Here is a 15,243-nt window from a genome sequence, read left to right as displayed (position 1 = left end):
GCACATACACATACAAATATATGATGTCCAAAAAATAGCATTATAGAGCTATAATTGTTTAAAAATATATTTTTGTAGCTTAAACTTCTTTGACAGCCAACAATGTGACATCTTGATTTGGTATATCAAAGGTCAGATACAAAAAGATTAGATATACGTATGTATATACATACACATACATGTGAATGTATTTATTGTATTTATCTTATGTAAACCTATTATGATTCAGGTCAAGAGAGAAAACGCTGCACACTTTTTTCTTCTTATCACAAAAGGCAATATAAAATTCAGCCTAACACACTGGAAGCATGGTGAGAAATGTCAAATTGCAGTACAGCACTATGTTTCAGAAAACTATTCATTGGAAAGAAAACAAAAGGTATGCTTTATGCCACTTGCTCAATAAAAAAATCTTCAACAGAAACTGTTCAAAAGAGCAAGATAATAAATGTTGTTGCTAACCTTTATCCTACCTAAGGCATGGGACTGCCTATTGACATCCAGGTGGTTAGGTTGAAGAAATCCTACCAGCAGTTTCCAAAAGGTTCAACAAAAAGTTACGTGGGCCAAAATGCTCCTCCAGAGAGCACCAATCGCCCTTTTATCATGGCCTTCTTATTACATCCATGTACAAGCAAGCCTAAAGGCTTCAGGTCAAATGAAAAAGAGTCTCATGACTGTAGAGTGGTATTCATTTGGAGCCCCAGGGCCCAGAATAAAATTATGCTAGGCACTGAAACTAAGATATTAAGAATATATAGAAAAAGATTTTTAGCACAGACCGAGGTATTAAGAAATAAAGAAAAGATTTGGAGCATACATGCCTGCCCATTCTCTTTCCTCCCATACATGTTTACTAAATTCACAAAGCTGTCACATCTTGGAGCAAAGCTCTGAAGGGAATAAAAGGTTGAATTCATCAAAATTTGTGTTTTTGTTTTTTGGGTTTTTTTTTTGGGGGGGGGGGTCTAGGGATGGAACCCAGAGGCATTTGACCTCCGAGCTACACCCCCTGCCCAGTTTTTTATTCTTAATTTTGAAACAGGGTCTCACTGAGTTGCAGAGGGCCTCACTAAGTAGCTGAGGCTGTTCGCAAACCACGATCCCCCAGTCTCAGCCTCCCGAACGTGGGATTACAAGCGTGCGTCACCACGGCCGGCTGAATTCATCTAAATTTGAAGATAAAGAGAAAAGAGTGGTGTGTGTGTGCGTGTGTATGCGTGCGTGTGTGCGTGCATGTGTGTGTGTGTGTTTCAGGGGAAGTATAGCTGAAATAGACCAGCATGCATGGCTGAATTGGGAAACCTACAGAGACCAAAAAAAGAGGGAACAAAGAAAGCAGGGAGGTTTGGTAAAGGTTAAGTGTATAGACAGGAGCTGGTATCAACAGAAGTAACAGCCTTCCTGTAATACAACAGAAGCGCAAAGTTTCACATTTAGCACAAGAAATGAAAATCTTGCTAGTGTAACTCACGTCAAATAAAAACTGAAGAAGAGGAAGAAAGCCGTAGACTTTACAATGGTAAACCAAGCAGGCTGGCTGGCTACTGGCTACAGAAGAGCAGGTGAAAGATACCATGGAACCTGAGAGGAGAATTCAGCAGCCAAACTCATGAGGGAACAACAGAAGAGAAGCAAGGTGATCCTGACTTTTTCTCTTTCAATAAAGTAAATGTTTATATTTTTCATTATCATGAAGAAGGCAGGAATAAGGAAAGCATACTTTATCCTTGCCATATTTAATATACTTGGACTATATATAGCTTCCAGAAATCTTCAAAAGTACCCATATCAGTAATTAGAAATTTAGATGAATTTCTGGATCCTTTAATAACCAAGGTAATCTACCCCCAAATTCCCAGAAAGTACAAACTCTCTCCTTGACAGACTGTTACAAATCATGTGAAAAGAAAGCAACCAAGATCAAGAGCCATGATTGTAGGTCAGCTACAAAAACATGATCACATATCTGGCCAAAGAACATAAAACATCCAGTTTCTAGAAAATCACTTATGAAAAGAAAGACAATGTTTATTCATTTTCAACCACTCATCCATTAATTGTAGGTAGGTGTGTGGCTTACACATTTTTGTGTATGTCCTAAGGAGGCCAGTTTTCACCTGAGCTGACCAAACACCCACCATGCACCAATGACAGGTAGAAACATGTTATTAATTTTTACCCCCTGAAAGCATTTCAGAGTTGTCTGTAGCATTTCAGAAGACATGACCTAAATCTAAGAACTTCCTAGGGAACAGAGACCCTGGAGCTTATGTGATCTGATATATAGAATAGACAATTAAGGCAGAAAAAAGCTAAAGGCCACACGGTGGGTTAGTGGAAAAGCTGAGATCACTTCTCTAAACTCCCTTCCTGGGGTTCTTCTCACCCCAACCCTTCCCCACGCATGATGTAAATGTCTAACAGGGCTGGGCTGGATTTCCACATGAAGTAATAAAGTGATACTCTTTTTGAAGTGTAGAGTACAAAACAGAAACTAAGAGGAAGAATGTGATAATTCAAAATATTTGCTTGATATGAACCTTAATATTATAGTATTACTAAATTAATAACAATATAAAACTATACCTTTACTGCTTCTGATGAAAGTACACTTTCCTTTTTCTGACTTGTGGTCATGCGCTCATTTTCAACACTGAAAAATAAAAACCACAGTTTCTTTTGAAATTAAAAGAATTACTCGACTCATACAGTTTCTGTATTTAAACCAAAAATTGGTCTTTTATCTGCAGTGCTCAAAGATTCATATACCAAATTTTATACTAAGAATATGCTGATTTAAATATCCAAACTTGAAAAACATTCACATAATCTCATCCAGGCTTCAGAACCCTTTGAGTTCACTATGCTTCATAACTACTATTGATCATCAACACCCCAGTAATGACACACCTGGAAGAGGGAACACCAGTGTGCAACTATCACAACCTCAGAAAGTACTCGCACTCTCAGATTTTATTTATTTCATGCCTCTTCAGAGCTGCATCCTTTTTTAATGTCTATGCGTGTTATTTCTTTCTATCCATAAACATATAGGTTCATCTAGTGAATTCTCAGATTTATCTTGCCCCAAATATGTCCCAGATGGCAATTTCAGAATTCAAATTTCCACACAGTCACTTATTTGTCTGAAATACTTTCACAGATGCCTTAAGAGATACAATAATCTACTTTTCTTGGTCTCTCAAACACATATTCATTTTAGATCTAAATATTTGGATCTGTGTGTTTACACATCATCTTGTTTTCATATTTTCCTAATCCTTGACAAACTGAGTGGCTCCACTTTGACAATTATCATGACTGTCTACTCTGTGCCAAGGACTGCGCTTGGTTTTTAGCACGTAAAAAACAAGTAAATTCGGGCCTTCATAAAATTCTCAGCTGGGGAGACTGATGTGCAAACTTTCACAATGCAGTTTGGTAAACTTTGTAATTGCTGAATGTACACAGGGCCACGGAACGCAGCAGAAACAATTCCATTTCACCAGTTCAGCAAAGTGCCCACCAAGGAGGCCCAGAGGCAGGGGATTGAGAGGCTATGGAATTTGGGGGAAACCCACGTTTTACTGTTTGTTTTTAATTTAAGAGTAGGACATAGAAAACCGTGACAGGCAGAGTTAAAAGAGATGAGAATGAGACCAGAGGTTAATGGATGCTGTGCTAAGAACCGGCTCAGCCTGCTACAGAATGCGATTTGTCCTATAGGCAGTGGGGCAACTTTAGAGTCCCAAGGTGGCAGAAGGGTCACAGTGAGGATCAAACATGGAACTGTGGTCACTGCTGGCCAAACAATGGAGAGGAAGAAGCGTCAACGGCTCATACCAGATAAAGGTCGGTTCCAAAGTCAGGATGAAATAAAAAGAGAAGATGGGATTTATACTACTCAGATGTCTATCCATAAAACTCAGTGCTATTGTGCAGAGTATCCAAGAAACAAGTGATGTCAGTCCAAAGAAAGAAACTTAGAAAGGGCACGAACACTTGTAATGGACATTGGATTAAGATTAAGTCAAGTCCAGGATTCCAAACTCAAGGCCAGCCTCGGCAACTTAGTGAAAAACCGTTTTGAAATAAAAAAAATTTTAACAAGGGGTGGGGGTGGGGAGGGCTGTGGTACAGTTTGGAAGTAAAATGCCCTGGAGTTCCACTCCCAGTACCAATAAAATAAAATAGTGCTAAGGATGTAGCTCATTGGTAGAGTGCCCCTGGGTTCATTTCTCAGTATCAAACCAACAAACAAAATCATTTCCATTACATCCCAGATCCTATTCAGAAATACATGGACCAAGGAGATAGGCCATGCTCATGAACTTTTTAAATGTCAACAGTGAAAGCAAGCATCTAAAAACAAGTAAATGTGTGAGTTGTGTGTTAAATACATGGAAGACTATAGGGAAAACCAGGGAACAAAACTAGAAAATAAGAGTTTCTCAATGGTTGCTATTTTAAAAATGAGTAGATTCCTTTTATTGTTCTTTTTTTTTAATGTGGATCATACTGAAAATGGCATACATTCAGACAGTGTTTGGTGCCCCCCCCCACTTCCCCTTTTCCCCTCCCAATATTGAGTGTCTGGGTTAAGCATGCTACTTTCATACTTTTACATATATTTGAATGTAGCTCCTCCATTAGTCAACCTCAGCCTTCTTCCTCTCTTACCCTTCCATTTCAGCTTAGCTGAGGTTTTCCCTCCATTATCTGGAGTCCCTCTGGTATTCCTAATACTCCCTAGTTTGGGCATATTAGAGAAGACATATGTTCTTGCCAGGCGAGGTGGTACATGCTTGTAATCCCCGCGCTTGGAAGGCTGAGACAGGAGGATCGCGCAGGTTCGAAGCCAGCCTCAGCTACTTTGTGAGGCTCTCATCAACTTAGTGAGACCCTGTTTCCAAAAAAGAGAGAAGACATATGTTCCTCCCCTTTTTGTGCCTGGCGGATCTCACTGAACATAATGTTCTCCAGGTTTTTCCATATTCTTGCAAATGACATGATTTTGTTCTTCTTTATAGCTGAGTAGAATTCCATTGTGTGTATTTCCCATAATTTTATAATCCATTCATCTGTTGATGGAGACCTAGATTGGTTCATATGTTTACTATTATGAATTATTCTGCTATGAACATGGGTATGCATATGTTACTGTAGTTCTCTGATTTTAACCCTTTTCATTATTTTTTTAAACAAGCCTTATCTGTTGCTAGGAATTGTTTATAATTCCAGATTTGTTCAATTTTTTAATTATTCATGAATTGATAGTATCTATTTAAACTCAAATCAAGAAAATTAACTACTAAAATACATACAAAAAGAGCATGCTATAAAGATTAAGTATAATTTAAGATGAATACTGACCTGAATGATTTCATAAGTGAATTCTGTAACTACAATAGCCTTTACCTAAAAACTATGTAAACATATAATAACCACTTAATTTGTGTCTTCTAGTTCTTGCTTCGAGATTCCTAAAATTCTACTTTCCATAAACATACTGCCATAGTGAGACTAAATAACATGTAAATTTTCTTTTCTAATATAAAAACTCCAGAAAATGCTGCTGAGTTCATGGGATTGAGGCAGAAAGTCTTTCAAGTAGCCACAGTGACTTGCAAGCACACACTACAAACACACAAAAATGCCAGAAAAACACATCAGCAGATAAGCATGTAAGTATGGAGTAAACAACTGAATAGTTTAAAGCTGAAATCACTAAAAGGTACTGAGTACTTCTGAGGAGGTAGAAAGGAAATAGGCAGATAGGGAAAAGGCCTCAGTAGGAAAAAGTTAATTTCCTGAGTTTCCTGAGAGGCAAAGAATACCTGAAATTCCAAAGGCTCAAGATAAGAAGGCCAGAGCTTCACAAAGCCATCTGTTTACTAATCAACAAACCCAGGAGCCAGCACAGAGCAAGTCGGACACTCCTACTGAATGAAAGGAGACCCTTCAAAGGACTTGCAAATACCCTATGCAAATTCTCCTTGGAATCCCAAAGTCACCCTAACCACAAACGGACTTGCAGGCGGTCAGGCCTTTGCCAGTAGGATGGCAAAGAGGGGATTTTCCCTCTCAGGACCCCCTCCCCTTTTGGGGAGCTGTTCTCTCTCTCCTCTATCCTCTCTCCTCTCTCCTCTCTCCTCTCTCTCTCTCTTTCTCTCTCTCTCGCAGGTTGTGTTGGCCCTGAGAGAAGGCAGAGTGCATCTGAGGGCACGTGGCTCGGGTGACTCTCGAGTAGTGACCTGAAGGCCTCTGCTGGACATCATGGCTGACCAGGCCCCTAGGAGTGACCTGCACCTCTTTTCTGGCAGATCGCGTGGACTCTGGGAGAAAGTAGTTTGCAACTGATGGGCACTTGGCTAGGGCAACACTCGGGTAGCAACCCTGAAGGCAGCTACTGGATAAGAACTTGCAGGGTTTCCCCTCAAAAAACCCCATTTCACTTCTTAAAATTCTCTGAAACTTATTTGCTATATTCAAGCCCCATGAGTCACAGTGTTAAACCCAAATTTTAAAACAAGTTTTTGTACTAGTATTGGGAAGAGGTTTCAAAATGTATTAATGTACCAGTATTGGGAAAGATTTCCAATTTTGAAAATATATCGTTTGTACTAAAGAAAGCCAGGACTGTCAGGAAGAAGGGACTTTTTACATTTCTAAAGAGAAGTAAAGAAAGCCTGGAGCCAGAGAAAAGGGCCTCTTTACATTTCTAAAGAGAGACAAACTGCCTCAAGGATGGGAGGAAATCCCAGATCCTGGAGAAGCAACTTAACACATCTTGGGAGGGTAACAAAAGGTATGGAGGTCTGTTTCCCAAGACAACCCCCCCAACCTCCCCACCAGCTGGGATGGAGACAGCAGAAGAGCAGAAAACTGGGCTGGAGATAGGGCAGCATATCTACATATCAAAGGACCTGCCGAAGACTTGGTCAGGATAAGAACACTCAGCATACTGGAGTTTTTTGGTAAATTCACAGGAATTGCCCCCCTGTGCAATTTTCTGGATGGCACGGGGCTGTAACTATCTTTCTATCTTTTTAATTAACTTCTATTAATTAAATTAATATTTCTATCTTTTTAATTAACTTCTTTAAATACCCAACAAGAGTCCAGGCTAATGTGTATCGATACTTAGTTCAGGACAAGAACCCGTGGGTTTTTTTTTTCTGTTTGTCTGTTTATTGGGTTTTGTTGTGGTTTGAGGGAAATTGTGTCTAGGACCCTAACAAGGGTCCTCGGGGACAGTTTCCCCAAAACCATATTCCCACACCGTACCTATTTCACTGTAACAGTTTTGTTGTTGTTGCTATTGTTGCTGCTGTTGTTTGCAGTATGGGGGATGGAATCCAGGATCATTTTACCTCCGAGTTTCACCCCCATCCTTATTTTTTATTCTTTATTTTGAAATATGCTCTTACTAAGATATAGAGGGCCTTACTAAGTAGCTGAGGCTGGCCACAGCCTGCAATCCTCCTGTCTCAACCTCCCAAGAACTGGGATTACAAATGTGAGCCACCACGCACAACTTAAAATGTGTTGAGTTTTAAAGCAAACAATATTTTTTAAAATTTGGGGTTTGGATAACAACCAATTGCTTTAGTTAAAAGTTTTACTACTTTTTTTCAGATTGGAGTCCTATCTTTCTCCTCTTTTCAACATTTTTCTGCTGCAATCCATTCTTTTCACACAACGAAGTGACTGTTAATTTCATCATGACAGTCTCCTGTTCAAAATCCCTTCCACAAGCCTCCTCCAGCTATTAAAAGGGAGAGTCCTTAGCACAGATATGAAGTTATTTTTGACCTAGCTCTTGTCTACAAAACCAATTCACAATTCTAGAACAGGCCAAGTTCTCAGCTCAGTAAACCACTTTCACCTCCCACCTGTAACATCCTTCCCACCCAAACCAACTCTTCATCCCTTCACAGCAGCTGCAGCTTTGCCTGCGCTTTCTGTGCTCCCACTGCACCCGTCAATGCTCTCACATGTTGATTGTTCTTAATTATAATTGGTTGTCTATTTTCCCAAATAGAATGTGGACTTATTAAGTAAATGTGTCCTTCACATCAGCATCCAAAAACCTTGCATTGTGTCTGGGACCGTGAAGGCTCAAATATTATTAAATAAAATTCTAAACATATAACCGGTGATCCTTTTGTACCTGCTTACCTTCATCAGAAAACATTGTTCTGTAGAACACAAGTCAATAATGCACATTAGTATATTTCTTAATGAAGTGTATATACATCTCTTCAAAAAACATACTATCTATTACTATTCTGCATCGTCTTCCTCTAGGACATAAGGAAGAGAGTGTGACTCAAATGGAACAAAGTCATTTTCAGTTATTTTAAAAACAAAACAAGCCAGGCGTGGTGACACGTGTCTGTAACCGCAAGGCTGAGACAGGAGGATCAAAGGTCTGAGGCCAGCCTCAGCAATTTATCAAGGTCCCTCAGCAACCTAGTGAGACCTTGTTTCAAAATAAAAAGTAAAATAAAATAGGGCTGAGGGTGTAGCTTGGAGGTGTAAGGCCCTTGGGTTTAACCAGTACCATAAAGTAAAAATAAAAACAAAACAAAAAACTAGAACACAGTAGATAAAGATAAGAGAAACAGGTTCAAATCCAGATGATCTCAAACTTTATAAGAGATAACAATCTATTCCTATTGTTTGCTCACAATTTAACCCCCTTTGGGACCCAGGAGTATTTCAATAGAAATATTTTTAGAAAGTACATGCTTTGCTCAAAGCAGGAGTGAGAAACAAGTATCATAATCACACGTAGGACACAAATCAAACTACCTTGCCATTCTAAATAGCCCTATTTTACTTACCTAACAGAAATTTGGGCATTTATCTTGCAAAAGAGCCCAAACATGAAGGCCAGTGTAACAAAGAAGCCCCTCATTATAATAAGCATCCCTGTTTTACTATAGCTGAAAAACAGGACTCAAACACAAAGTCACTAAATATTTACTTACTCTCTGCCAGATATGAAATAAAAAAGATGTTTGGGCCATAAAAAAGGGGTGGGGACATATTAACATTCTAAAATTCAAATAGTTTACATGAAATCCATGACCTATCACTTAGTTACCTTATGTTCTTATTTTTTCATTAAATTCGAATAGATTCTTTAGCCCCAACTAGATCCAATTATTCACACACAGTTCCAATTTGGATCTGAATGTCCTCCCAAAGCTCCTATGTCAGGCACTGCAGCAATGTTCAGAGGTGAAAAGACTGGGTCCCGAGGGCTCATCTCATCAGTCAATGAGTCCATTGGATGGGTTCATAAAAACTACAGGCAGGCTGGGAGTGGCTGAAGGAAGTAGGCCACTGGGAGGCAGGGCCTTGGGGCACTATCCCTGGTTGGTTGGTGTCTGTCTGTCTCTCTCCCTCTCCTTCTTGGCGAGGCTGTGGTGAGCAGAGCAGCTTTCCTCTGCTTCCCCTCAGGCCCAGTGCAGTGGATCCAGGTGACCAGGGCTAGAAGCATCTGAAACTATGAGTGAAAATAAACATCTCCCCTAAGTTGTTCTTCTCAGGTATTTGTCCCAGCAACACAAAGCTGACTAAAAAACCCATCGACGTATGTGTAGTGCCCACCTGTCTTTGCCAGGCACTGTTCTTGGTTTTGGCGGCTGAGCAATAAATGAGCCGATGCTCTGGCCCTCTTCACTCCTTCAGAACCCTATCCATCAGTGTCAGAGTCACCTGTGAAACTGCTTATAAAGCAGATTTCTGGGCCTGATTATTAGGGAAGTCTACTGGAGTAGGGCTCAGAAACGCACATTTTCAACACCTAACCCCCCCCCCTTTTCTTCAGGTCACTCTTTGATCACATTTTTTATAAACAATGATCTGAAAGCCTCTCTGAATTCAGCTGAAACCAATAATTGACAGTTGTAGAGGAAAAAGAGAAATTTGGTCAGGAAGCTCTCCATTTAAAATACATAGAGATTAAGTATTTATTTAGCCCACTCACTCATGTGGAACACTAATCATTTTCCAACACTGTTGCTCAGCCTTGGTGATGAGCTGTTACCTTCTCTTTTCTTCCTCCTCCACTTTACTCAGGCTGACACTTCCCCAAAATATGTTCCTGTTCTAGACTCTCCAGCACACAAGGTATGGTCTTCACTGAAGACGGGCCAAAAAAAAAAAAAAACCTCAGGGCACATCTCCTATTTTTTCTTCCCAACTAATATAAAACTCTTTTAGTCCCAGAAGCCTGGCTCGCTGCATCCTCTCCAGCCTCTCCTTCCCAGCATTCTGCCCTTCCCAACTCCTGGGTGAAACTCTAGGGCCACCAGAATCTGGCCTTCCCACAAGTGAGCCAGTCATCCTGCAGTCCTCCAGGCAAGTTTCCCTCAGACTAAATGAAAATACTGAAGAACAGGACTTCGCCACTGTTTTGGGGAATAAAACGCTTTGCAAAAACGGACATGTCTGCTGCAAGTACAGCACCTTTCGGACAAAAGGCAATTCCGTTCAAATGAACCTGTCTTTATTTGGTTTTACAAATATGTAAACTGAAGGTGCAAACCAGCTTGTCAGAGATCCCTGTCAGATCTAAAAATCCTGTGTTACTGTGGTCCCCGAACTGTAGCTCGAGTGGAAAGAGAAATAGGTCGATTAAACCTCAGGCTTTCATTATAAAGAAGGAGAAAGACTATGACAGAGAAACTAAGTCAGAATCAAAATGAGTACCAGGACTGTATAACAAGGCTGAAGTGTCTGCTGTCTTCCATTTCAAAGTTATTGAGCAAGCCGGGCACAGAGGCACAAGCCTATAATACCAGGACTTGGGAGGTTGGGACAGGAGCATCAGATTGCAGGTTTGAGGGCAGTCTCAACAACACAGTTTCAACAACCTAACAAGACCCTTTTTCAACACAAAAAATAAAAAGGGCTGGGAGCAGAGGTCAGATGTTGAAGGTCTCTGGATTTAATTCCCAGTATCACCAAAAAAAAAAAAAAAAAAAGTTACTGAGGCCAGCCCCTCCTTAGGTCCTTAAAAACAGTAGGACTTTACTGCCACACCCTCCTGAAGGATTTGTTCCTGGCCTGAGGCTGATCTACAAGACCCTAGAGGGTGTTCCCCACCACCATCATAGAAATACAACTTTACATATTAAGTTCTGTAGTTTTCTTTGCCAGGTGTTCTACTACAGGTACATTATGGATTAAATTAACTTTTGTACATTGGCCTAAAGCACCATCTAGCAAGTCCAATTCTGCTTCTATGGAGAAAAAGATTTCCACATCAATGATCTACAAACATCCATTTTGAAAACTGTCCATTCACAAATGGTGACTGTTGACAGTGAAGAGGTCCTTGTAGCATTTTAATGACCATTAAAAGGATATAAAACAGGTGGTTATGGCACTATTTCCAGGCTTCAAATTAAAAGGTAACTAGACACTGCAATTTTAAAGCAGTCAAACAGTATGTGTTTTAGCTCAAACATCTGGCATTTGAATGATTTCAAAACTCTTTGGAGAAAAATCAGGAAGAGGAAAGGTAACGGACATGATTATGAGACTCTGTTGCTTTGCAGTCTTTGACTCTGCTGACATTATTTTTCTCTATGTCGGCCCTCTCCTATAATTTACGTCTCTACCTTGAAGCCACTTTATTTCCTGTCCCCCTTCTCACGCCCCCAAAACAAAACCATAATTACAATTCAATCACAGGCTGTAACAGGAGAATCTCAGTAGGTCTGACTTTTACCTGAACTGTCTACCATACACGTGTCCCCACCCAGTTCTCCATCTGCCTCAAGCCCTTTAGATTCTGAAAGTCAACAAGAATCAACACCCTGAGTCTTTTGCTATGACATGAACTAAAAACACTATTTGAGCTCCTTTCTAAAATAGGGTGTTTTAGGACTGGGGTAGAGCTTGGCAGTAGAGTGCATGCCTGGCAAGCACCAGGCCCCAAGTTTAATCTCCAATTCCACAAAAAGATAAATAAAAGGGGGCATTCATTCATGTATCTTTCAAAAAAATTATCCTGAGGGCAAGTCACTGGAGACCCAAGGAAGGGCAGACCTGTGCCTTCCCTAAGCTGCCCAGAGTTTGGCCATGGCAAACCTCACCACCAACTTGAGTCCTCCCTCCTCTAAAATACTTGCAGAAAGACATAACCAGGTAAGACATGTGTGAGTATATAAACATGTGTGCACATATAAGCCCATGACCCAAATGACGATTTCAGAAAACAAATCTCATCATTTTACCTCCTGGCTTGGACCTACCGAGTCTCACTCTTTGCCTGGCTCCTGGCTCTCTTCCTCATGTCACTGACACCCATCCATTCTATTACGTCTGGACCCACTGACATCTGTGCCAGATCATCTGGGCCTAGCACTCAGGAACTGGATGTTCCCTCTGTCTAAAAAGTTCTTTCTTTGGATTTGTTCAGGTCCTGCTTCCAGACATCATCCAGGCCTTTGCTAGAATGCTACCCAAGAGCGAAGCCTTTGTTACCACCCTACTCACCCCTCACCCCAAACCCACCAATTCCATCATGCCCCACTCTCTTGCTCTGCTTTATTTTTAATCCAAAGCAAACAATATATTAAATTAATTTAATTAATTTTGAATTAACTTAATTCAAAGCACACTATATATAAATTATATAATTTATTTCTTTCCTTCCCCCACTGGAATACAAACTCTATTTAAGCAGACACATTTAGATATTTAGACCAGATTCTGAGCCGGAAGTGGTGGCACACGCTTGTAATCCCCACACTTGGGAGGCTGAGACAAGAGGATTGCACAGGTTCGAAGCCAGCCTCAGCTACTTAGTGAGGCTCTTGGCAACTTAGTGAGACCCTGTTTCCAAATAAAATATAAAATAGGTCTGGGAGTGTAGTCCGGAGGTAGAAAGCCTCTGGGTCCCACCCCCAATACCACAAAAAAAAAAAAAAAAAAATTTAGACCAGATTCTGATAAATGATGGCACAATTAAGAATTTATTAAGGAATCAATTTTAAATTATTTATAACTTGTATAAATACATACACTAGCATAGAAAATAGTAAGGTGCTGTTGGTAAGTGCATATCATCAAGTTTCAATCCTGAAAAGAACTTTTACTTACTGTAAAAATATTTCAACATATAGACACACACATAGAAAATGATCTGGAAGGAAGGCACTTGACTTTAAAATGGCTAGCTATACAGTCCTTGGTGTCTTTCCAAAAGAATTAAGGCCAGCATACTATAGCAATACACACATATCCATTTTAGAGCAGCACAATTCACAATAGCCAAATTATTCAACCAACCTAGGTGTACATCAGTAAATAATGGACAAATAAATGTCTAGCTGGGCACAGTGCTACCTGCCTATAATCCCTGTACTTGAGAGGCTGAGACAGGAGAATCTCAGATTCATAGCTGCCAGCCTCAGCAACTTAGCAAGGCTCTCCGCAACTTAGTGAGATCCTATTTAAATAAAAAATAAAATAGGGATAGAGGTGTAGCTCAGGGGTAGAATGCCTCTGGCTTTAATACCCAGTGCCACAATAAAAAAGAAAAAAGAAGAGGAGGAAGAGGAGGAAAAAAAGAACATTGTAGTACGTATACACAATGGAGTTTTACTAAGCCATAAAGAAGAACAAAACTATGTTATTTTCAGGAAAATGGATAGAATTAGAGAATGTTGTGCTAAGTGAAATCAGCCAGGCCCAGAAAGTCAAGAGTCATATGTTTTCATAGGAAACAAAAGGGACTTCAGATAAATAAGGAGAGAGACCAATAGGACAGAGGAAGGGGATTCTGGCAGGGAGATAGGCAGGGGAAAAAGGAGGCTGGATGAAAAAAAACGTTCAAATATTTCTATATTCATATATGAAGGTATTACTACAATCTCACTAACATGTACAGGGTGGGGGATCAGGGTGGGATTGGAGGGAATCACACCGCGTGGTATATGCATATATATTGGTATCTTTTTGAATTTCATTCTGATGTATAAATACAATGTACCGATAAAATTATATTTAAAAAAATTAGAAAATTAGAAATATCATGGTGGATTTTTAAAGTGAAAAAATGCAAGCAGTGAATATAGAATAGACAAATAACAAAATACTAATGCTACAAATATTACACAACAGTGATTTGTTTCATAATATATACAACATTGTTCAATAAGATCTTTATCTGCCCATTTAAAACAATGAAACAATCTATCAAAATTGTTGCAGTTCACATCCCGCTGTGACTAACACACAGCACAGGCCACCCTTCCAGCAGTGTAGGCTCTTTGGTGCTTTACAAGCAAGAGGAAAGGAAGATTAACATCTCATCTAATATGTTCCTACTTATTAAGCCATCAAATTCAAAATATTTCATTTCTTTCCTTAAGAAGAATGGTGAATACAAAAAATCTGATTGAGCATTGAGGTAGTATCCACTTTATGTATACATTTTAATACAAAGAATAAAGAAATTTCTAATGTATATCTCCTAGAAATTACATGAAACTTGTATTTGTGTGGCCACTGAGATACCATTTTCATCTCATTTTTGGCATTTCCACTTGTGATGCTTGTCATTAAAAACACAAGAGTTCCTTAAAAGTCTCATTGTACTAGTACAATCAAAACTGTATTTTATAAATATGGTGGGGCTATCATAGAATTCTGGCTATTGCAACATGTTCTATTTGTGTCCACCACTTCACTTGAAATTACCACTCAAAGCCTAATATCTGACTTTAAGTGTGTTGTAAACCATTGATTTGTAATATTTTACAAATTATTTCCCAATAGCTGCTACTGAGATTTAGTTACAGAGTTAAATTTACAGTTGAAGAAGAAAAAGGTTTGGCAACAAGGATATTTGCAAACATTTTGTAGCTACTTTTGGCAGAATGGGATAATGAACACATATTTAACTCTGTCCCACCAAAAAAATCCCACTAAAACAACAGCAAAGAGATAAATGGAGGGAAATGACCCATCAAGTAACAAGAGGAAGGGTAAGAGTTTTCAGAAAGTAACTGATTTTTGAAGGAGAAGAGGAATAAATTATTTACAAGAGATAAAACTGCAATGTAAATGGGTGCAGAAGAAATAAACTATAGTTTCAGTTATCCTGACGTAACTTCAGAAGAATCCCAGAGACTTGGAGGCCCAAAGCATGGATGAGGCGCAGGGCTGAAAATGTTGATTCCATCCTGACCCCCGAAGTACAGGCATTTACAG

At 39.6% G+C, this 15,243-nt stretch overlaps 1 protein-coding gene across 1 annotated transcript in view; it reads right to left on the bottom strand.

Annotated features, from left to right (window-relative positions):
- Nucleotides 1-15,243, bottom strand: part of CRYBG3 (crystallin beta-gamma domain containing 3) — a gene marked incomplete at both ends in the record, with an annotated part of 116,312 nt that overhangs the window by 90,546 nt on the left and 10,523 nt on the right. The window contains one exon of the mRNA XM_080696491.1: nucleotides 2,590-2,656. Within this exon, the coding sequence (XP_080552617.1) occupies nucleotides 2,590-2,656 (67 nt within the window). The remainder of the gene's footprint in view (nucleotides 1-2,589; nucleotides 2,657-15,243) is intronic.

Source organism: Muscardinus avellanarius, assembly GCF_963383645.1.
Source record: "Muscardinus avellanarius genome assembly, chromosome: 5".
Lineage (NCBI taxonomy): Eukaryota > Metazoa > Chordata > Mammalia > Rodentia > Gliridae > Muscardinus > Muscardinus avellanarius.
This window is presented reverse-complemented; position numbering and strand designations above follow the sequence as displayed.